The sequence below is a fragment of the Corvus cornix genome, chromosome 15, assembly GCF_000738735.6.
Source record: "Corvus cornix cornix isolate S_Up_H32 chromosome 15, ASM73873v5, whole genome shotgun sequence".
NCBI classification, from domain to species: Eukaryota; Metazoa; Chordata; class Aves; order Passeriformes; family Corvidae; genus Corvus; species Corvus cornix.
The window spans coordinates 5720914-5743438 of record NC_046345.1 but is presented as its reverse complement, the minus strand read 5'-3'; the positions used below and the strand labels follow the sequence as shown (position 1 = coordinate 5743438).

The 22525-nt window shown below is 44.4% G+C and overlaps 1 protein-coding gene across 4 annotated transcripts in view; it reads right to left on the bottom strand.

Moving 5' to 3' along the window:
* Positions 1–22525, bottom strand: part of ULK1 (unc-51 like autophagy activating kinase 1) — a 78077-nt gene that overhangs the window by 43663 nt on the left and 11889 nt on the right. For all 4 annotated transcript variants that reach the window (XM_039560892.1, XM_039560891.1, XM_039560893.1 and 1 more), the window contains exons 5-9: positions 17236–17268; positions 16397–16433; positions 9443–9616; positions 7649–7722; positions 5396–5497 (exon numbers count right to left, since the gene is read on the bottom strand). In XM_039560892.1, coding sequence (XP_039416826.1) covers positions 5396–5497; positions 7649–7722; positions 9443–9616; positions 16397–16433; positions 17236–17268 — 420 coding nt within the window. The remainder of the gene's footprint in view (positions 1–5395; positions 5498–7648; positions 7723–9442; positions 9617–16396; positions 16434–17235; positions 17269–22525) is intronic.

The following is a 22525-nucleotide window of genomic DNA, read 5'->3' as shown; positions in this document are numbered from 1 at the left end:
ACAAATTCAAGAGATGTCCCTGCAGGGATGCTGTTCCTCCACATTCTGCTGTGTCAGTACAATCCCTACTTGTCGTGCAAGGACCATACCAGGCTGTCAGGCTCCTCCCCACCCAGACCACACTCCCTCATTTGGGCTGTCCCCCCAAGAGTCTGTGATTCAAGGCTGGTCTCCAGTACAGATACCAGGGGAACAGAGTCATTCTAGTGAGTGTCCAGCATAGACAGCCATGGATCACCACTAATTTAGCAAAACCAACTGCATCTTCATGTAACTTCATTATTAATTGACTGAGTCACACAGTTCTGCTCCAAGTAACCTGTCCACTGCTCTCTTGTTATCATACAATTCATAAAGCACTAGGACTCTCAGCCACTTTGCTCACCTCTCCTTTCAATAAATAGTGCTTCTCTAAGAATCATGGAAAAAAAAAAACCAAACCAGAAATGTTTGCAATACAGTAAAAATGTCACTTGAATTCCCTCTTCCAGGAAGCTAAGAACTTAACTTGCAATCTGCCTTCCAGGCAGATACACCCTGCCCAAGAAAACCACCAGAAAAAGCACACTTTAGGCATGTAACAACCAGACCATTCAAGGTTCACAGAGCCAACTTCTATCTGTGGGACAGTACCCATCTGCCAGAACCAGGGATGCAGAATGGACAGTTCAGCTTTCCCTAAGGCCGGGAGGCACACGAGCAGGTCAGTTCACACCCTCAGTCCCCCTCTCATGTCAGTATGCAGCAGCTGCATTTTGGTTTTGTCTACCCTTTCTATATATAGAGGCAATTGGACAAATTCAATCTTGCCACTCTGTTACTTCGTCCTGAGCAGCAGTGGAAATATGTTGAGCCAACAAAGGCATTCAGCAGAACCCTGCCAAATCCCCTTCAGTGCTGGCTGCCTGGAAGTGAATTGCATGTGAAAAGCAGGCAGGGTGGTGTTTCCAAAAGCACTCAGCAGTGGATTTGTCATGCTTGGGAAACGGCTGGATGCAAAAGTCCAACATTCAGACAGAAGGCCAGAGACATTCACACCTTCCCTAAACAGCCCTGTCTACTCAACACTCCATAGCAGGTGTATGGTATCTGCCCTGTTCTTTGAATCCTTTCCTTGGGGATTTAGAGGTGCAGAAAGGGGATTCGGATATGTCAGAAATAATAAGTAAGTAATGTTGTTTCTAGCTCCACAGCTCTAGGGAAAAGCTTGAAAACCTGCTGAAAATACTTTCTGGTATTTTCAGGCTCCCTCAACTAAGTGGCTGGCATTCAGCGGACCTGAAAGCCCAAGAACCAGAAACAAGCAAACAAAAAGCCCACCCCCTGAACCTTTTTCTTTTGCTGTCTATGGATTTCTCTCTACCACCAACAGAGCACCATAAGACCAACAAACACTGGTCCAAAAGCCAGTGGTTCATTGACTACAGCAACAAGTCAGTCACTGCACCCAGTCTCAGCAGAATAACCCACCAGTGCCAGGAATTCCTGTCCCCATGCACACAGGGCACTCCAGAGGAACAGGTCTGGGAAACGAAGAGCAGGCTGCCTAACAAATAAACCAGGGGTTCAAATTCTTGGCATAAAATCTGCCCTTTCCTGGTGCTCCTCAAGGCCCATTTCACAACACAGCACTTGCTGTAAGTGATACACAATCCTAGTATTTATGCAGACAGAATTAACTCAGAATTAAAACAGTGAACTTGGTACACCAGACTTAGAAATTAATTTTTCACCTAACAGCTAGCTGGGATGAGAACATAAACAGGCAGGTTAACTCTTTCAGAGCTGCCAGACCAGGCAGAAAAACTTACTTATTCTCTTGTCAATTCCCTGGCTCACTCTCCCCCAGATACAGGGCACTGTGGTCACCAAAAGCTGGAAGATTCATGCAAAGGTTCAGACAGCAGACAAACAGGTTTCATGTATTTAGCAGGATCTGATGTCCCACTGCCAGAGCCAGCTCTGACACAACCTGCTCGTGCTCAGTGGGGTGTCTGCTTACCAAGAGCTGCCCAGATTTAAAAGGGGTCACACAACAGAAGCCAGCAGACATATCAGTGTGAGTCCTCCCACACAGAAAAAAAAAAAAGAAAAAGGAGATTGAGGTCATTTAACTAATCATATTTAGAACACCATCTGACAAGTACTAGATAGGTTTTGGATTGTTTTAGACCTTGTGTAAATCTTTCTTCTCTTGCCTCCAGTTTTGCTTCTGGTTGTCACTTGTTTACACAGCCAGCACCACCTCATGGTGGGCATGGGGTCCCAATCTTTTCAGCTCAGGTAAGGACAAGAGCAAACCACTACATTCCCAAGGCACTTCCCAGTTCTGGTCAGCAGGAGCAGGAAATGCACTGCTCATGTCCTGTCCTCAGCGACAGAAATGCAGAGATGTGAGTGCAGACCACTTATTAGGCAAGGCAAATTAACAATTCCACATTAATACAGCGCTCAGCAAATCTGTTTATAGGGATTATGAATCCCATTAATCTCATCCCTATGGCAGTCTCACTGTTTCGTTTATGGGCATGTTTAATACAAAAAGCTCCTTAAGAAAGCTTCATCAGCCATCCTACCAACTGCTCACATCTGAGCATCAGCAACTTCTTTCTTGTCTGTGTGCAGTGAGGCAGGGAAGGGACAGGAGTAGCTCTGGGAAATTGCCTTGGGTGACCCAGCTATAGTTAATTTTAACTCTAGACAGCCAGAAATCACATTCACACACATACACACATCTCTGTCTTGATTTACAAGCACTTTCAGGATTGACAGCTGCCTCAGCCTTTCCACACATTTGATCTTTTTTCCATCTAACCCATTTCCCCGAAGCCCTATTTTATTTTTAGGCAGCTCATTCCTCCTCACTGCAGATAACACTGGAGTCCTTTTTGCTTGCACCTGAAGGTGCCTCCTTGGCTCAGGCAGTGACAGCTACAGCACCCAAACACAGCATATTTCATGTCACCAAGCTCCAGATTCCCATGGGAATCTCAGCTAGACAGAGATGAGGGGCTGTCTTTGCCAGCCTGGGAGGGAAGGCACGGTGAGGATTTAGCCCGAAGAGGTTCACTCAGAAATCCAGTTCCTGGCTTCCCTGTACAACTGGGTCTGCTGGTGGCACCACGTAGAATCTGCCTGTTTCCTTCCCACCTACTCGGAGACATCCCTCCCAAAAGCACTCATTCCTATTTATGGTGTCCCAATCACCTCTGTTCACTACCCCTCTTTTCTCCTAAAAGCCCTGTAAACAACAGCTTCTTGCTGCTCAGTGACCATTAGCAAATTCTTACAACACAGTCATGCCAACAAAGACAGAAAGCCAGTTAACCTTTAACCAGCTTCCCCTAGACAGGCTTCTTTCACCTGGATCTCAAGCTGGAAGGCAATTTGTGACACTAATGGCAAAACAAATAGATGGGGCACAAAGAACCATCTGGGCTGAGCTCCTCTCTCTCCCTGATCAAACACATCCACAGCTGCTACTGCAGGCACAAACAGGGCCGGGCATTTTGCTTCCAAATACGACCTCCAAAAGAAGAAAGGGTGTGGGGAAAACTGAAACAGAGAAACCAATAACCCCCATTCCCAGCCGAACAGAAATATTTGGGAAAGAGCCATTTAGTGAGGCAAGCACAAAGCATGGGTCAGGAAATGCTGGGTAAGGACTGAAGTGTCCCTTCACTGCCCACTCCAAGGCAGGGTATTCCCATGCTTCAATCAAAGAACCCCTATGATAAAGTCACCACATTAAACAGTAGTGAAATAATTTGAATGAGTAGGTATCAAGGCACCAAAACATAATGGAGAATTCATGCCAGGCTCCCCTATGCATGCAGTCAAAGCTTGCTTTCTCCTCCCCCATTTTCTTCTTAACACACAAATATTTGTTTTCTTTCATCCTAACAGTCATTTTCTCCTCTCAAACAAAGATACCAGCACTGACAACAAGTGGATGCAGCCAGTAAACAGAAGTCATTCAGAAGTTTCAGTGCATTTTGTAGGGGTTTAGAAAAAAGAAACATGCAAAGGAAATGAAGTCTTGTTCTAAGTACAGAGGAAGCTGGTGGACAGAATATAAAGCACTGGAATGGAAGATTCTTATAGCAGCAGGGAAGAATTACCCTGAAGGAAAAAAGTGTTCTTGGCTCTAGACAAAACCAAAACATACCATTCATTTACTCTTGTATTTGCCCACTCTTGCCTGCAACAGATTCAGAACTCACTTTATCCTCCCTGATGATGTAACTGCATAAACATTCCAGGTCTTGTGTGAAATCCTAAAGAGCTGTGGAACTAAAGCTCATAAAGTCCTTCACTTCATAAAATCTGTCTGATTACCTGAGCATAGATCTCCCTCCAACTGACTTTCTTTTGTGCTATTTGGTTTTGTTTCCTTTTTATTCATTTTTGGAGTTTGTTGGGGATTTTTTCCATTTTGTTTTGTTAGGGAATCAGGATAAAGAGATGTCAGGACATAAGAAGAGAGGACCAGAAAAAGCAAGGGGAAAAAAAATCTGATAAATACAGTACCTTAAAATAGTAATTTCAAGGGAGAGTGCTGATCTCATTCAGAGATGGAAGAACTAAAGTAACACACAGTGTGGCTAATGATTGGGAATGAGAAAAATACACTGAGTCTAGATGAATTCCAGCTATGGATGATGAAAAATATGTGAAGTAATTCTGAAGCAACAGGCATAAGGCCGTGGTGAATTCTCCACCATTCAAAAACCTAAAATCAGAGAATGCTGTTCACAAAGGATATGCTGTAGCTCATCCAGAAGTTATGGCATTAAGTACAGGGTGGAGCTTTACAGGGCTGTGTTATATTTGGAGGGGTTTGGATCTGATGAACATAAACATTTCAGGCTGGAAGAGATTGCTGTGAGATGAAAGATCCTACTTAACTGCTCTGAAAACCAAGTTGATTTAGCTGCAATACACTACTTACCACCAAATCATCCTGAATATTATTGTAATTGTATAATATTGTAATAGTAATTGCAATCTTACACTCCTCCTATATGCAAAAGAATTACAATTATAAATTATACACTGGTTACAGTTGTAAATAGAAACTGATTTTCTAAGTGTAGGCCTAAAAAAAACCCCACTACTTTAACTGATTCATGGTAATTTTCTCAGTAAGAGACCCTTCCCTTGGCTCTTATAACTGGGAAATGCATTTCAATAAAATACAGCCCAGAGAAGAGTCATATTCTAGTAACACATCCAGCATTACAACACTGTTGAGGTGTTGGGCAGCCAGACCTTCATGAGGCTGGATCTGTGTGAGCTGATATTAGAGATGACAGAAGCCTTAGAGTAACTGGATTAAAAGGGAAAAAAAGAGATAAAGCAAGAGAGTCATAAACATCAAATCTAAGCAACTCACCTGAAAAGGAGCCTTTCCTGTTAGACACTGATAAATGATGGTTCCTATACTCCAGAGGTCAGCTTTGGCATCATAGTGTTGTGACATAATGACTTCTGGTGCCTTTTGGGGGAGAGAAGGGAAACTTCTTTTATAAAAAGAAGTAGTTTGGTTTGGGTTTTTTTAAGCAACTCCAAGAAAGAGAAGTCACTATTATGCTTTAAAATCTCTTGAGCTAGATTCCTCAATAACCATGAAAGATTTACTCCCAGTAAGACTGTTAACACTACATTGAAAGGGCCACTTCCCTATTTAAGTGGGGGAAGCAGACACTTTCATTCAGAAGACAAAAATATATCCTTGTATATATTGTGTATTTTGGGCAAACCCAGTACTTCCCCTTCTCCCAGTATACCACTTTCTGCTGAATCCACCAGAAGAAGCCCCACTGAAACCATAAACAGATCTTCTCAACCAAAGCAACAAACAGCACCAAGAGCAGCAAAGGCTCCCACAGCACAGGTAAATTCCAGCCTCTATCCTGAGCTGCACCACTTGGGCACTTCCCTCATTTAGCCCAAGATGGCAGCACATTAATTAAGCTCCAGGGTCTGGTGCCAAGGTCACAGTTTGGGTTCAAAGGCAGTGTTCCAGTCCAACAGCTTGAGCCCTGCTGTGCCTCAGACTCTGGTTTCTAATCCCACATTGTGCCCTCAGCTGCTCCCTCCCAGGCTTGTTCCAGAAGCTGGAGACAGTGCAAGCCCCCAAAGCCCCTGGCTCAGCAGGCAGAGCCTCAGGAGCAGCAGCAGAGGAGGGACAGGAGGGCAGGCTGGCTAATCCCACGTGTTTATAACTACAGATTTCATTGCAGTGCTGCCAGCATGGAACAGGATCAATTTTTCAGCTCTGTTAGAAGTAAAGGCCACACGTAATGGAAAAAAAAAAAGGCAACAAACAAGTTGTGGACAGGAGCTCAGTCTGTCCCCAAGGGAAGCAGGCATGACACCAAACAAAGCCAAGGAAGTAGGACAAGAACTGCACATGGAGATTTCAAGTCTTGCCATGGCATGGATCATACTGGGGTTCTGACAGAAAGCTCCTTCTGGTAGGGGTAAAACACCTTTGTTTTTTTAAAAGAGCAAAATAAAACAAAGCAGCAATAGGCTGTGAGCTAAAGCAGGGAATAAAGTCCTGCCTTGCCAGCAGATGTTCCCAGGGCTCCTGCACAAGACCAACAATAGCAGTAGGGACAGAATTCAGAACACTCCCTAAATCCCAATTGAACCCTCCCTTCCCATCTTCCTTCAAATCCATCAATAAACAGAGAACAATATGAAACATTGGAATTTCTTGTAACATCCAGTGTTGTTTAAAATAAAAATAAAAAACAAATAGAAAAAATATCATCACTAGTTTCCTCCAGCCCTTTCAAAAAATAAGCTGGGTGTTTTCAATTACTTTCACAAGAGACTCTGAAAGAAAAAGTATCACTAAAAATAGACAATTCAGGAAACTCTCACAGGAGAGGAGAGTTACATCATCTTCACATATAGCATAGTTCAAATAAACATCAGGCTTTATAAAAAAGGAAAGAGAGAGGAAGTGTGTTTTGCTTGAGTCAGTACTGTGGAACTACCAAATGCACTATGCCTGTGCAGTGTAGCACAGTCCAGCCTAACTCTGCCCCAAGACTACAGACAAAAAAACTTGAGAGTGGATTAGACTGTGTCTGAAATGAGATGCCTCCTGCCCCAGGACACCTGTAAAAACTTCAACTGAAATTGACTCACATCACCTTTTTACTTTGAGCTCAGACACCCACGTCCCCAGGAACATGTCTGGCTTTGACATTTTTATTTCTGTCTAGTTTTGTCATTTTTCCTTTTACTGACTTGATGTGACACCGAGACCTTGACTGCTGCCATGAGCACAAATAAGAGATCACCTCATCACAACCCGATCCCAGAGTGGGAAGTACAAAGAAGGCAAAAGGGATCAGTTTGGTTTCTTATACACATCAGTTTCACAGTCTAAGCAGTCATCCTGGAAGCATGGTTTATCCACATCTCACCTGGAAGTTACATAGCAACACAGGCACCTGCTGTCCGACATTAGCAGCAGCCAGAACTTCAGCAATCTCCCTGTGCAACAGCTGGTTTCTGACAGGTAAATAAAATTTCACCTCTGGGGGAAAGACTAGAGAAAAACAAAGCCGTCCCTTTGGGGGGCAAAGCAAGAACAACACAGAAAAACCTGTAGGCAAATCACACTTACCATGTACATGGGTGAACCACACAATGTTGCTGCCATCATATTGTTCTGCAGGTACCGGGCAAACCCAAAATCAGCTACAAAGGGAAAAAGAGGTAGGTCAGGAGCAGACACCAGTTCTAGAGAGCCTGCACCTTTCTCCAGGTGATTCTTCCTACTTTACCTTCACTTCTCATCAATCTTGCAGCCTCTATCCCACCTTAGCAAGACTTTGACAGCTCTTCTTGAGCAGCAGCATCCTTGTGCTAATTATTAAAGCATAGTACAGACACCAGGAAAGCACAGACCAAGCCCCCACAGTACTCAGATGAACAAACTCCCATCCCTTTTTCAGGGATCAGTACCCATTTGCCTGCACTCTGAGATGTCAGCTGGGAAAGCTCTCTTGACTTCAGTGAGAATGTGCCAGTTCATAACCAGCCAGTTCATCTGCTGGGATCTCAGCCTTTCATTTGGGGAACTGAAAGTTCCCCTCCATTGAAAAGGCTGTAATGTGAAACACATCCAGGAGGAACCACTCCTCACCACTACCCACATTTCTAGACCTGCCCTACCAAAATGAGTCTTGTTCTGTTCCTTCAGAAGGGTACCAACAGTGCCAATACCAGCACTAGGACAGAAAACTGAGCCACAGTTCACTTAGCAAGTAGAAGGGCCAGGAACAAGGAATACTAAGACGAATTAGCTCTGCAGGTTACTCAGCATCTGATCGTATGATACTGAGATGTTCTCTCAAGGTTACCAGATATTTCAGGCTAGGACACTGACACAGCTGTTTACACTGTCATCTGTCACTAATGAACTGGTACAGCCAGATTCTCCCTGGACCATGTACTCCTCAGGGAGCAGAAGGAGGGTTGCAGGTTACATCACACCCAAGAGCAGTTGTGCCCACAGCCCTCCTCCCTGTGTTTACAGCTCCCAATCCCTTCCCCACAGATAATTACTCTGCACTTGACAAAAAAAAACCCAAACCAAAACAAAGAACACATCAAAATGCTTCAGTCAAACAAGCAGCAACATTTCAAGCTTTTCCACTGGGCCTCATTTCCCAGCTGAAGGAAAGCACAAGGTTAAGGTGAGGAACAGTTTTACCTAATTGGTGTCAGCTTCAGCTCTGAGTTGTAACGTAACCAAAAAGCTCACATGTGAGGGTGATATCATCTTATTTTTGAGGGACTGCAGGGAATATGTGTGCTCTGTAACTGGATTTCTGGAGCACTTGTCCCAACTACTGGTCCCACTTGCCTGATGTGCAGAATGTGAATTTCTTCAAGATGCAACTGAGAAGCCTGTCTGGTTCAGACTGGGAAAACTCCCACTTTTGGGTCTGCCTGACAACCCACTGCACTCTCTGAGGCCAGCCAGGAGAGCGACTAGTCAGGTCTTCGGACAACAATATTTAACCTCATCACTGTTAAAAGCTGAAGACTAAAGTCACAACTTCTGCTTATTTCTTGGTATGCCTGGAGATTACAAGCCAATTAGGGCAGGCTGGTGTTTTGTTTTTACTGAGGGAGGCACCATTCAACTGGGAGCGGAGCAAGGCCTGCCCAGTTCCTCTGTGTTAAATCTGTGTCCTGGCAGAGCAGAAAGCTTTTGCTCCTACTGCTTGGAGGCAGCTGAAGGCTACATTTAGCAGAGGAACTAAGGATGAAAAACATTAGAGTGTTTTTAAAATAAGTGGAGCAATGCTTTTCTCCTCCTAGACAGTTCCCCAAAGAAAGATTGAGGTTTGCCACTTATCCATTACCAAACTCCTGAGTGCTTCGGGTGACGTTTGGAGCAGGGTCTTACCGATCTTTATGCGAATGTTGTTGGGATTTGATTTCCTGCCTCCAGTATAGGAAAGAAGGATATTCTGTGGCTTCAAGTCCCGATGGATGATGCCCTTGCTGTGCAGCATTTTCATGGCACCTGCAATCTGCTGGAGAAAGAGCCTGATGGTGTCTTCACTAAGTGTCCGCATAGCTGAGGAGGAGGGAAAAAAACAACCACAGATGAAAAACTTACAATGCCAGTTCTCTGAGGAGCCCAGAGGGCAGAGTTTCACAGCAATTAGCTGTAATTTGTCATTTTATTCCCACATACGATGTCTTTTCCCCACACACCATTTCTGAATGATTCCTACAGGCAACAAGGGAGAGCATTTGCATTCCCAGCTTATTCTGTGGTCAGGGCTGTTGTAAGCCTTGAGTCTCTCATGGTGAACTCAGGGCAGCACCAGGTGCTGAATCTGGGTTATTAACTGTGTCCAAAAGTGGCATCTGCTGAGGTTTAGGGCTTCCCACAGCAAGAGCTGCCAGGCAGATCCAGGCAAGCACCAGGCATGGCTGTGGCTGCCTGTGAGCTATGGTCAACAGCAGCTGGATACCCAAGGTCAGAGCTTTATCACAAAGACTAGGCCTAAAGGTGGAGCTAAGAGGAAAGGCAATTAGGATTAGGATTTACGCCTGCAAGAGTCATTAAGGCTCATGTGGGACCTGGGAAGGGTTGATAGGTTAAATTCACAGTAGGTTAGGGCATACATCCAGCAGGAATCTGTACCTTTGGGGTATGAATCCAAGTCTAGGCCTAACCCTTGTGCATCACCACCAAACCAGAATTCTAATCCCAAAACCGGTCTTTAGGTGAACCATGGTCCAATACTTAACAACAGACCCTACCAAATGACCCCTGCAAACCATCACCTGACACCCTCCACACTACATCCACAGATACAACAAGAATGTTTCAAAATGCTTTCACAAGTCAAGTTTTTTAAAAGAATACATTAGCGATCAAAATCTGCCAATATAGAAGCTCTGAAGTGGCCTCTCCTGAGATACAGGCTTCCCAGGGACCGTAGTGTGAAAATAAATATTGAAGGGATTAAAATCATTTTCAGCTGGCTCTTCTAATGAGAGCAACGCGACATCAGCTCTCGTTATTTTAAGAGCTATACATATGAAACTCTTGCCAAAGCTGGGAACAGCTTGCTGAACATACCCCAGGATCACCAGTGCTACCAGCCTGCCTCCTTGTCAGTCAGTGAGCAAGTCAGGCTTCAAGCAAGCACCATTCCACTTGAATAAAATAATTTCTTTTGTAAAAGGTCCCTGTAAATTACTTGGGACTTCATTAGAGTTTTCCCAGCTGTTCTCTAGTAAGACATTAAAACAGGCTGGCAGGAGCTTCAAAACACCACTCTACTCAGTCAGCTAGAAGGGAGGAATCCTTATGAAAACACAGCTGAGGTTGCACACAGCTTTAACACAACACAGGAAATTAAAAATCTAACTTTTAAAATACATGGATGGGAAGCAGCAAGGGACACAGATAAGTTAAGCAGTGCTTAGAATAGAAACTAAACTCCCACCACTCCCAAGCCTCACTGTTCTAGGAGGTACAAGCACAGCTAAAGTGTCACCATGGCTATCAGGTGGTCCTGGACTCATAACACGTGAGAGCAGTGCACATGTATATAGAGTTTCTCTCCCCTCACTGAGCCTTTTTCCTCATGAACTGGCTCTCAGCTGGAGTTCACGAGACTCCTCTCCAAAAAGGGGAGATTCTGTGAAGGGATTTTAAGGATATTAAGAGGCAGCTCAGATGCAAGTCTTCAAAATGGACTTGCATCTTCTGAAGAAAGCACTGCCTCATCTTTAACAAAGCTTTCCCCAACCTCCTGCTGAAATATCTCAATGTACTCGGTCCCATACCATTTTCTGTCTATTAAAAGTCCAGCATCTCTTAGCTGTGCTCAATATTCTCTCCAACAAAAGGGCTCTGCAGTATTTCTGCAATTTATACTCAAGGAAATCTATTCAGGAATGGTTAAAACACCACCTTTAAACAAAACAGCAGAAATTCAAAAGGTTTTGTTTCCCCAATTCAGCTCAGGCCCAGGAAAGGACAGGCTGATCACCCTCCCTCAAACATGAAGCAAGACTTGAAACTCGGTAATTCTTATTATTAAGGCAGAAGGCAATTACCAGCTCCTGGCTAAACACACTCTGCCTCTAGCAGAGGAACTGTGGAGAGCCCTTGTCCTGACCTGCAGTCCCAAGAGCATGCCATGGCTCTAAGGCATTACCCTCTCCTTTAGATAATTTGGTGGCTATAAGGCTAACACAGCACTAGCCATCAGCCCTCAGCAAACCAGCTGAGCCTCCCTAATGTGAATTCTAACTCTTTATAATATTGAAAACAACAACATTGCTACCAAGATCAGAAAAATCCATTCATCCATAGAAAATAGGGCTTCTAAACTACCTGTTTCTGCAGACTTTAAGCTTTTCTACTTCACAGGAGTCTGTACAAAGTTCTCAGCCCTGCAGAAGAACTGTTTTCCTGGCACAGAGAATCTGAACTGGTGTCTTGGGCCTGCAGACATATTTGCCCAGGGCAACTGCAGTAGCAGAGTGGAGCTACCATGCTGCAGTGCAGCAAAATCAGACAGAGAAGTCTGCTGGATCCTCTGGAAGCATTAAATCTCACAAATCCAGGTAGGAAGGCAGGACAGGGAAACTGAGGTTCTGCCCTCAGGAACAGAGAAGGGGTAGTCAGTTCCTTGGGGAGGGTAGGGGCAATACCCTTTTACCTCCCTCCATTAACAAGCAGGCTGTAACACTGGAAAACAAAACTCCTTATCTCTCACACTCAGCCCATCAGTCTGCTGTGTGACAGCAGCAATCTGCAACTGAAGGACAGGAACATAAATATAACTGACATTTTCAATGACTTCAGGACATTGGTCTGCAAAAGTTCTCCCAGACCAGCTACCAACAGCAGAGGAAGGAGAAGATCCAGAATTTAGGGGCCATCAAAAAACCCAAAGAAAACCCAAACAAGTGGAGAACAAAACAATGCTCCTCCCTTGCTGCATCCCAAACAGGGATCTTGTAAGTCTAGTCCCTGTCAAAAGAGGATATTCTCATCTTCACCAGAAAACTGCTGGCAAAATACTAAACCTGCATTAAATTCTGGGCATCCCTGTGGATGTCTGTGGTGAGCAACACATTCTTGCAGAGGATGCTGTTTCACAAGCCCTACTTTGCCATTACTGAGAAGCAATAATATCCCTGTGTTTATTTTCATGGGCTCCACTTCAGTGATGAGGCACTCTGCTTACTGCCTTGGGCTGCTCAGGTCAGTAGATCAGAGCAAATATTTGCTCTGGGTCAGTGTGGGGCCCACATGCTGTGAGCTCTTAAGGCAGAGAAAAAGGATGAAGCACCTAAGAAGTGCCCTGGTCAGCTTGTTCTGAGAAGTTCAACCTGCAGGAGGCTGCCAGGTAAACTGCAGTAAACAGCCCTTGTCAGCTGATCCAAGAGTAGATGTACTGGAGTACACCCACTGACGTTATATTACAACACCATTTTGGAAAAGTTATTTAGGAAAAAGAACATCTCCTCTTACCCACAGGTGTCACAAGTATCTCTAACATGGGCCCAATCCAAGTCACACTGAAGTCTGAGACCAAGCTGACTTGTTTGGGGCCTGGCTTGTACCTACCCCACTGCTACCCATGCAGAGCATGGTCAGTGACACTCCTGGGAATCTTCTGTACAAGTCAGAAGACTTAATGCAGATACATCTGTGATAGGACTAGACCTTAATTACCTGGCTGTAGAGGGAGAAAAGCTACAGAGCAATGCTTCACACCCTTGGTTTGCAACAGGGTCCCTGCACCACTTGGGATAGACTAGAAAGATCCAAGCTCCCTGCATGTGTCATGGTCAAACCAAGAAATGCCCTGTTATGATACGAAAGCAACAGCTTTAAGAAAGGTCACAAATATGCTCTTAAAAAGTGTCCATAACAGCCTGAGCCAATGACAACTCACAGAATTTAAGAGGGAATTTCAGACCTGCCTGCTCTGACCTTCTGAGTACCCAAGGACACAGAATTCCAGTTATTCCTGTACAGAGGCCAGTCACTTCTGTAACACTTCCCACAGCTCTACCACGCAGAGCAGAGATCTGCCACTCTCAGCTCAATACACGATGGCCTCCAGTGAAAGCAACATCCAGAGATCTCCCAGAAGGGAAATTGCATTATACCACTAAAGGACAACACCACCACAGCAGCTGTGCTGAGCAGAACACACACAGCTTTGGGCTGTATCACAGGCATGGGGCTGCCCAGCACCATAACCCAGCCAAACACACACAGCTTTGGGCTGTATCACAGGCATGGGGCTGCCCAACACCATAACCCAGCCAAACACACAGTGCACTGCAACGTGCACCTATGCACGTCCTCCAGTCATGAAGACAAGGAGAATTAAGAGTGCCTTTGGATTCAACATGGAATTACCATATTGCCTAATGCTTGTAATTAGAGGGCAGAATGGATCTGGAAGCTTACAAGCAACTCATTCAGTGAGAACCAGGGGATTTGCATGCGCTGCTTGCTTAAGTGTTACAGGAACTACCAGCACAAAGGTCCAAGGAGTCAGTGGGAAAGATGTTGCAATTAAACACCATCACACAATTATCAAAATAACTGAAGCAGCACAATAACTGCTCAACAGAGATAAGCCTCCTGAGTACCAGTCAAATACTGAAGAAATCAAAACTTTCCAAGATGAGTTTTCAGAGAAAAATCATTCCTGTCAAAAGCACCCTGGACACTTGCAGAAGCTGGAAGAGGAGCATGTGGTGGGATGCAGAAAGCTGACACTCTTATTTAGGCTTTGGGATCTGGAAGACCCTGATCTCTGGCAGTGATGGGAGTAACTAAACCTTCTTGCTGTAGTCCCTTACTGACTCCTCCCTCCAGAAATCAGTGCCTGCTAGTTTCTCTTCACTGGCAACCAGCACACAAGTGTTTAGAGTTAAAATAAAACTAAGCACCAACTTCCCAGTCACAATAATCTTTACAGTTGCCAAACCAAAATATTTTATTGGTAAAAACAGAGCAAAAGGTTAACTTTCTTAAATGAACTCAGGCAAAGAAGATCAAGTCTTGCACCAGGTAACACTCAAACAAACAAAACTGGGGTAAAACTGAATTTTATTTGGAAAATTCAACTCATCATCACTTTCTCAAACTAGCCACCAACTTCCTGAGTAATTCCAAGTGATAAACCAGGAAGTGAGCTGTATTAACAGCCTAACTAATTGCATGCTTCAATTTTTTTACTTGAGGTGTGTTTTAGGTTTTTTTTTTTGGGGGGGGGGGGCAGATGCAGAAGGAAAAAGACAACAATGTACACACAGAAGTAGTAGTACAGACCAAAATATTTTCTATAAATCCTTGTTTATGTCATTTGTTTCTATAATTTCTTAATTAGACACACAGCCTTGCCAATGAAAGTGCACAGCCCACTGCTTTAAGATCAAGGCTCACTTCATGTGCATGAAAGCTAAAAAAAGTGTAGCTTTCAAAGCCCATGCACTGGTAAAACCGAAGTTTCACTATTTTTTAAAAGCATTTAATTTATAAAATTTGCATTCACATTAAAAAAAAAAAAAAGAAGGTACCAAATACAAAACCACCCTCCCCTGGTGTTCATAAGAGCATTCTGCCAGCACCAAAGATGCTCCTTTTAGAGCACAGCATAAGCAAAACACTTATCTAAGACAAAGCACATTAACCTGGATTTTAAAAAACAAATGCCTGTCACTTCTATCTCACCCACACTTTAAACAAACAGAACACATGAAAGGCAGAATATTCTTTCTTTTTCCTTCAAGTACTAAACCCTTTCTGAAAATTAAAGTCCACAAATATAATTCATTACCCTGTAGGAAGAGTGTGACATGGTAGCATCAAGCCCCAAATTATCATTCTAGGGACACCAACACTAGCTGTAGGGCAAATGTAAATTTATCTTTTAATCCCTCAATTTTTGCCATTTCTAGGCATCACATACCTCAATAAGGAGCCTGAAGTATTATTCAGCTGACTAGCTTTTAATTTGAACAAACTTTGTTTAACCATGACCCAGAGCCACACATGAAGTAAGATTAAAATTGTCTCTTCACATTTAGTAATCTTCTAGTTAACATGCAAAACAACCAGAAAACTACTTGAAGGGACAAAATTCAGTCAGGGGGAAAAAAAAATTAAAAATAAGGGCTGTGTCTGAGTGCAGCTAAGTATACTGTTAAACATGTTATCCCCCTACCTGTTCTAGGTACTGAGGTGCAAGGTGATTTTCACAAAGGCCAAGGTCCTGTGCTGCACTGGAAGACACCCTGGGGGACTGCCTGAGTCCTAGCAATACAGCTGGATGACCTGCAAAGCATATTTCATTTGCCTTGAAGGCAAAGACACCCCTGAGTCTCACCAAAAGGTTCTTCAGGGCACCACAGTCCCAGATACCTGTGCTATATCCTCCAGAAGACCCTAAAGTTAGTGGGTTTTGACACCCTCCCAGCACTGCTGACTACACCACAGCCATCCTCAATGTGCTGAAATAGGAAATATGTTCTGCCCTAGATGTGGGAACACCTTAGGGGTAAACTTGGAGAATATACTCTTGGGATCTTATTTTAATCCAACACTACAGAACTGCAAGGCTTCAGTATAAATAGCTTTTTGCCAGTGACCAAAAAAAGACAAACCATGTCCCTAGCAGTGTTGAAATATGTTTAACCTATAAGGCCATTGTAACTAAAATATGTAACTACTGACAACAGTCACTACTGACCTACATAGAAAGGACTACAAGACCAGCTTTTATTGTCATGGATTCTCAGTTTTCCAATGATTACAGAGGGTGAACCTCACAGAGGATATTCTCCATGCTGTTGTACTTACTGTGAAGATAGTCTGCAAGGTCACCGCCATTACAGTACTGCAAACACAACAGAAAGCTCAGTTAATACAGGGCAAATCAAAGATTAAAAAGAGAACCAGTAAACCTCAGTAGGATGGCAGGCTTATCACAGTATTTAAACATAAATTATCACACGTCAAAATACATATTCAAAAGTTAGCAGGGAAAACTCCATTCCTGTGGGTTTCTCTCCTGTCCTATTTCTCCTAACTGTCATGTTGCACGATGATACACCAGCATTAAGCAGCTTTTGTGCACAACCATGTTCAAGCACATCAGAGAGAAAGGTAAAACCAGAACAAAGCAGAGGGGTCACCACTGGAGACCTCAGAAAGCTGGCTGAGAAAAGCCTGGGAGTGGACACAGCTGAAAACTGAAACTCCTCACATCAATGTTCCACATCATTAAGAAAAGTCAACAAGACCTCAGAGTGAAAACTGCAGAGGAAGTGAAACATTCAGAGGCTTTGCAGGTAAGCTGTGTCCAGAACATTCTCTCTGGTGTATGTCTGTAACACACACTCCCCCCCTGGCACCCCTTTGACGCCTGAGGTTCAGTGTCCGACTGCTTAAGCCTGTGCCTGCACAACCTTCTGAGAGCAGCAAGATGGAAAATCCCCTGGCTGCTCTCTGCACCCACACTCTCCAAGGCCAGAGCTGCAGATTAGATTAGTAAAGCCTCACAGGTGAGACTGCCAGCAGAAGGCACCACTTGTGAAACACGCTCATCTGCTTAAAACAAGTTGAAAAAAATTTAAAAAGATAAAGAGGGAGGGAAAGGAGGTAAAAAAAAAAAGAAAGAAAGAAAAAGACACACTCACCTCCATAACCAAGTAGACAGAGTTTGCCAGTTCCTGGGGAAATAGAAAATGGAAAAATAAGGGATTTATGCACTGAAATATTTCAGACATTTAATTGCTGTATTACCTTTTAAACAGATCATCTGTTCTCTTCTATGAGTCAGACTGAAGAAAGGGTAAAAACATTATTAGGTTAATTCCTGGAAGACTGCTTACTTTGAAAATGCCAGGTATTTAAGCATGTTATTGGTTTGTGAGTGTGCATCTGTTTAACCAAGCTGATCTCCTGTATTGTGCCTTGGGTCTCCATGTCCTCTTGGGCTCCAGGGATTAACAGTGGCACGCAACACAGATGCTGCCACACTGCTATCTTAGAGCCTTAATCATTTCCACATTTAACTTGGCCCTTTATAGCAGTGCCCACATGAGCAGCACTAGGCTGAACAGAAAGATAAGAGCAGCACAACTTCAGGACTTGCAATTCAACCCCGCAGCTGAAAAGTGCCCAAGAGACTCACCTTCCATTGGAGGGCAAAAAGGAAAGATCTCAGACAAAAAACATAACACTTGCCAACCAAGTTTTCTACATGCCTTAACAGTGCCATTATCAGGTGGCTAAAGCTTTCTGGATTCTAACAGGGGTCAACACCAGCAAAGTCCAGGCCAAATGCTCATCTTCCTAAGTTCACTACAGGTGCTACACTGTGATGCTCTTACCATCTTGGGAGTTCACCTCCTGCCTTAGCTGACCCTCTTCCCCAGCCCTTGGGAAACGTGCATATATCCACGGTACAAGCCACAGGATAGTGCAGAGATGTGTCCCACAAAAATACAGCACCACAGAGCCACAGTAGGAACCTTGGCGGCTGTGCAGCACGTGGTGACACCACTGGCTGCCTGGCACATGTCTAGCAGAGCCACCAAACCAGTGCCAGAGAACAGACAGGAAAACAGCCAAATATTTCAACCCTGGGTAGGCCCAGGAGGCCAAAGGACTAAATCCTGTTGTTGAAACAGAAGTCAGCCAGAAGCAGACCTACTACATAAAACCTGTAAGCTAGAAGTCACTCCTAAACTCAAAGGCCCAGCTGGGGACACTCACATGAAGCAACTGCCTGGGTGAGTGGAGAAGTCCTGAAAGCAGAGGCAGAGCAAGAGATTCCATTTCCAGGGCTCCAGGGCAGCATCACTTTACTCACAGGCTGTGTAGATACCTGAGCACCTGATTCCTCTTCTGACCCAAACCATTTCAAAACCCCCAGCATCCACCCTACCAGCTGTAAAGTTTCCAAGCAGTCTGCACTGTCTGCTCCCTGCCCTTTCACCCTGGTCTGCCCACAGGACTCTGCTTCCCATCAAGCCTGTACCAAATTCCCTGCCTTTGTCAATGCCTGGAGTCCTCAGCACCTCTCGCTTGCTTTCTCTTCCACTCTCTTTTAACCTCACGATGTGAAATCTGGGTTTCCAGATGTTTGCTGAAGACTGGTTGGAGGAAGAGAGGAGGAAGCTGAATTACCTGTGACTTGAGAGACTCAGCCACAGCTGCAGGGGAAGTGGCCACCCTCCCTGGAGGGCTCCAGTGTCCACCAGAGCCCGAGGCCACCCTCGATTCTTACAGCTGTTCTCACTGCCAAGTCCAGCTGAGCCTTTTGAAGTCCCCTTGTTTGTTCAAAAAGAAATTTTCTATGATATTTCAAGAAAGTGTTTCTTGCACTTCCTTGCATGACAAACACTTCTTTAAACAGGCTTTGTTTTTCAGCCTCTGCATTTGAAAGCAGCACGCATTAAGTCAATCAATTTCATACACACTTGGGATGAAGTGGGAAACCAGTCTGTGGTTAAAAGCACCAGCCCAGGGAAGCAGTGCAAGAAGAAAACCCCAAGCATCATCACAAGCTTTGCACATGACAAAGCACTAAGGGAGGATTCTCAGGAGCATTCAAAGCCCACCAGCTCCTGCTGTCCTAAGGAGGAACAGCAAAAAGCCAAGGTTGATAAAAGACACCCAGGACTTTCACTTCTGCAGCAACTCCAGCCCCAGATGTACCAGAAGATACAAGATACACCAGAAGTGCAGTGCAGCTGCTCAGGGAACCCATCACAGGGCAACTGCTGGGCACACAGGAAGTGTCTGAAGTGGTTTTTGCAGCCCAGACCAAGTTGATCACTGCCACAGAAGCAGTTTTCATGGACACTTCTTGGCTAAACGTGCTGTGATCATTGCAGCTCAGTAACTCTGCACTTTAATATGTATAGTGCCAGCAGGGTTTGGGGAAACTCAGTGTATTTTTACATACAGAGAAAACGAAGAGGAACCAGAGCTTACACAAACCAAGTCCAGCAGATATTTGTAATAATTTATTAGCCAACAGCTAATGTACACTGTGCAGTTTGGTTGGTTTTCCACTCTACATTATTTAAAGACTCTGCAAACAAACATCATTGAGGAACTCATTGATTTTTGGCAGCCAGTGTGTGCAGTGACCAAGGTTAAACAAGGACCTGCACAGGCAAGGGAGATGCTCTGCTTGACTTTCCCAACAACAACATGACCTTGGTGGTTGGTGATTTTCTCTCTCCACTCTGTGTTGGTGTGATAAGAGGGCAATGCCTGAAAGGCTTCTAGGAGAGAAGTCTGGCTCCCCCAGCCATCACTGGCAACAGCACCCTCTGAAAATTCAGCCTCACCACCCTACTGCACCCACAGCAGCAGAGGAACATCTAGCAAGGGTATTTTCAGACCACGGATGCCTGTAGCCAGGAGAACAAACTTACACGTTTGCAGTTTCAGCATTTCAAAACCCACTTACGAGAAAGATTTGTAAAATTTTTCCAACAAAACAAAACATTTATTTCAAGAAGGGTCCCAGAAACAAGCTCTCGTTTGGAAAAAGCCAGTAGAGCTTACTGTGGTTAAAATAGATTCAGCTGTCTAAAGACACTTCTGGTTTCTCAAACAGGCTGGTGGACTTCTCCAAGCTGATTCAGCAGCAGAAACTACTTCTTGTCCATTTTTATCCTTCCACTATGATTTGTTCATTAACAAAACAAGGAAAAAAATACTGCAAGCCAAATTTTGCAAGCTACCAGTTTCTCTGAAAACCAGAGCAAAATGCCCAACCCACTCATTTTCACATCCAGAAAAGTATTACAGTTTGCTGTATTTCTGCAGAGGATTATGTTCAAGAAGTGCTACCAATAATTTCCTTTGGACCTCTTATTCACACGTGCCAGTCCATGCAGCCAAGCCTAATCCTGTCATTAAACAAACTCAATGAAGGGAACAGCAACAGACACAACCCCCTAACTTTTCCTGTCATCACAAAGGGCAGCAGTACCCTGACCATGCCCCACAATAGCAGCAAAACGCCCCTGCCAAAGGCATTACGCTGATAATTAATCAGTCTGGATCATTGCCTGACTTGTTCTTGCAGCAGAGGCCCCAGTGATGAAGTTACAATTTAATTGAGTGTAAAAACAGGCAACAGCCACTGCTGTCTACAAATAACACACATCTGCTGATGGAGGACAAAGAAATGAAGAAACCTCATTTGGCAATACACCATAAATCACCCCAAGACTCTTCTCTGTTAAAATTCCTCACTGTGACACCAGGAGACATGGCATTATGGACATTAACACCCAACAGTCCTGTCCCCCTTTAAATTTTCTCTCCACCCATACTGGAAGGTGGCATGATCCTCTTCTTGGAAAGAGTGTGTTTAGGTGTGTCCAAAGGGAAATGTCTGGGTGTACCCACAGTTAGTCATCCTCCTACCACAGCTTAAAAAGTCTCAGAGAGGAATTTTCCTTAGAAAAATCCTCCTCTGCACTCTACCCCTGCACTCAGCCTGCCACCAAGTTTAAAAAGGTGCTCAAGAACGGAAAAAACTGGAAATGTGATTACACAACACTCCCCAGATTCTCTCAGCAGTGCAGTGTTCTCACCAATCTGTGTGGGACTCTGGGGTAAAACCAGCAAAGAATGACTTCCACCTCACACAAGGCCTCTTTTCTAGGGCAACTGGGGGATGCAGGAGGAACACTGAAGATGACGGTAGCTCCAGGGTTACTCCCATGTGCTGAGCACTGTGGGCCTGACAAGGCTCCTGTTGCCTACCGTAGAGGAACCATATGCACTCAGGTCTCAAAACTACTTCTATTACTCTCCTGGATGTTTGCTGCCATCCCTGTGATGGCAGAGGTTCCTGGTTTGTGCCTCTCAGGAGATATCTCCCACGAGCTGCTCAACACTACCTCTCCAACAGCACCCAGAGATGCTGCCAAGCAAAGATAATTTGCTGCACATGGATCTCTCCAAGCAGGGCCAGGACTTAACCAACTGCATCAACACAACAGAAACATAACATAAAGCTGAGGGTCTGACAGTGGAAGATAACTCAACACCAACTGAAAGCTAAGCTTTTCCATTCCTTTTTTCTTTGCTACTTCCCCCACTCACTGCAGCAGAACCACTGCACACCACATCTTCCTGTTTTACCAGCAGGATCTCATGGAGCCAATGCCCTTCTGACCTATGGTCTCCAGTCACTGCTTTCTGACAGTGGCACTGGAGTCATGAACACAGTCCATAACAAACACAACTTTGCTTTACAGAAGCCAGTTCTTAGGCCAATGGCACCTGGAAGGTCCCTAGCTCAGGCAGGGGCTCCCAAGCCAACTGGGTTTGGAAAAAACCTGCCGTTCTCAGGAGAGGGGAAAAAGCTTTCTAAAAAGTAAAATCTCTTAGTACTGTTTCACTGTGGGCCACACCTTGGCTTGAGCAGGCTCTGAAGAGGGAAAGGAAAACTGTCATGCTGTGCAAGAATTATCTTCTGATGCAACTATTGGAACGGAAGCAAGATAAGGGACAATAGCAACATCAATCAGAAGTGTGGGAAAACCTATCAGTGATCACCCTTTGGAAAACCAATCTAAAGCAAATAGCTAGAAGATATTCACATGCCTTTTGACCCCAAGTGAAAAGAAAAACAGGTCTCAGAGCCTCCTGTGTTTCTGTTCTCTGGCCCTCGTTATCCTCCTCACTCCTCCTGAACCTCCTCAATAAGGAACTCAAGAACATTTTGAGCAGGCTTCCAATTTAGGAAACAACAATTAACTCAGATGAAGAATGGTAAAACCTGCTGCTACTGACTGGAAAGCATTATTTCCACAGTCAGCACATCTGTGACTTTCCAAAATAATGAGGGCTTCTAATTTCTTAATGTAGATCCCATGGAGTAAGTATCAGAAACAAGACCTGGCGAGGCCCACAAACTTCTGCATTGGCCCTTGACTGCTTTCTGCTTCC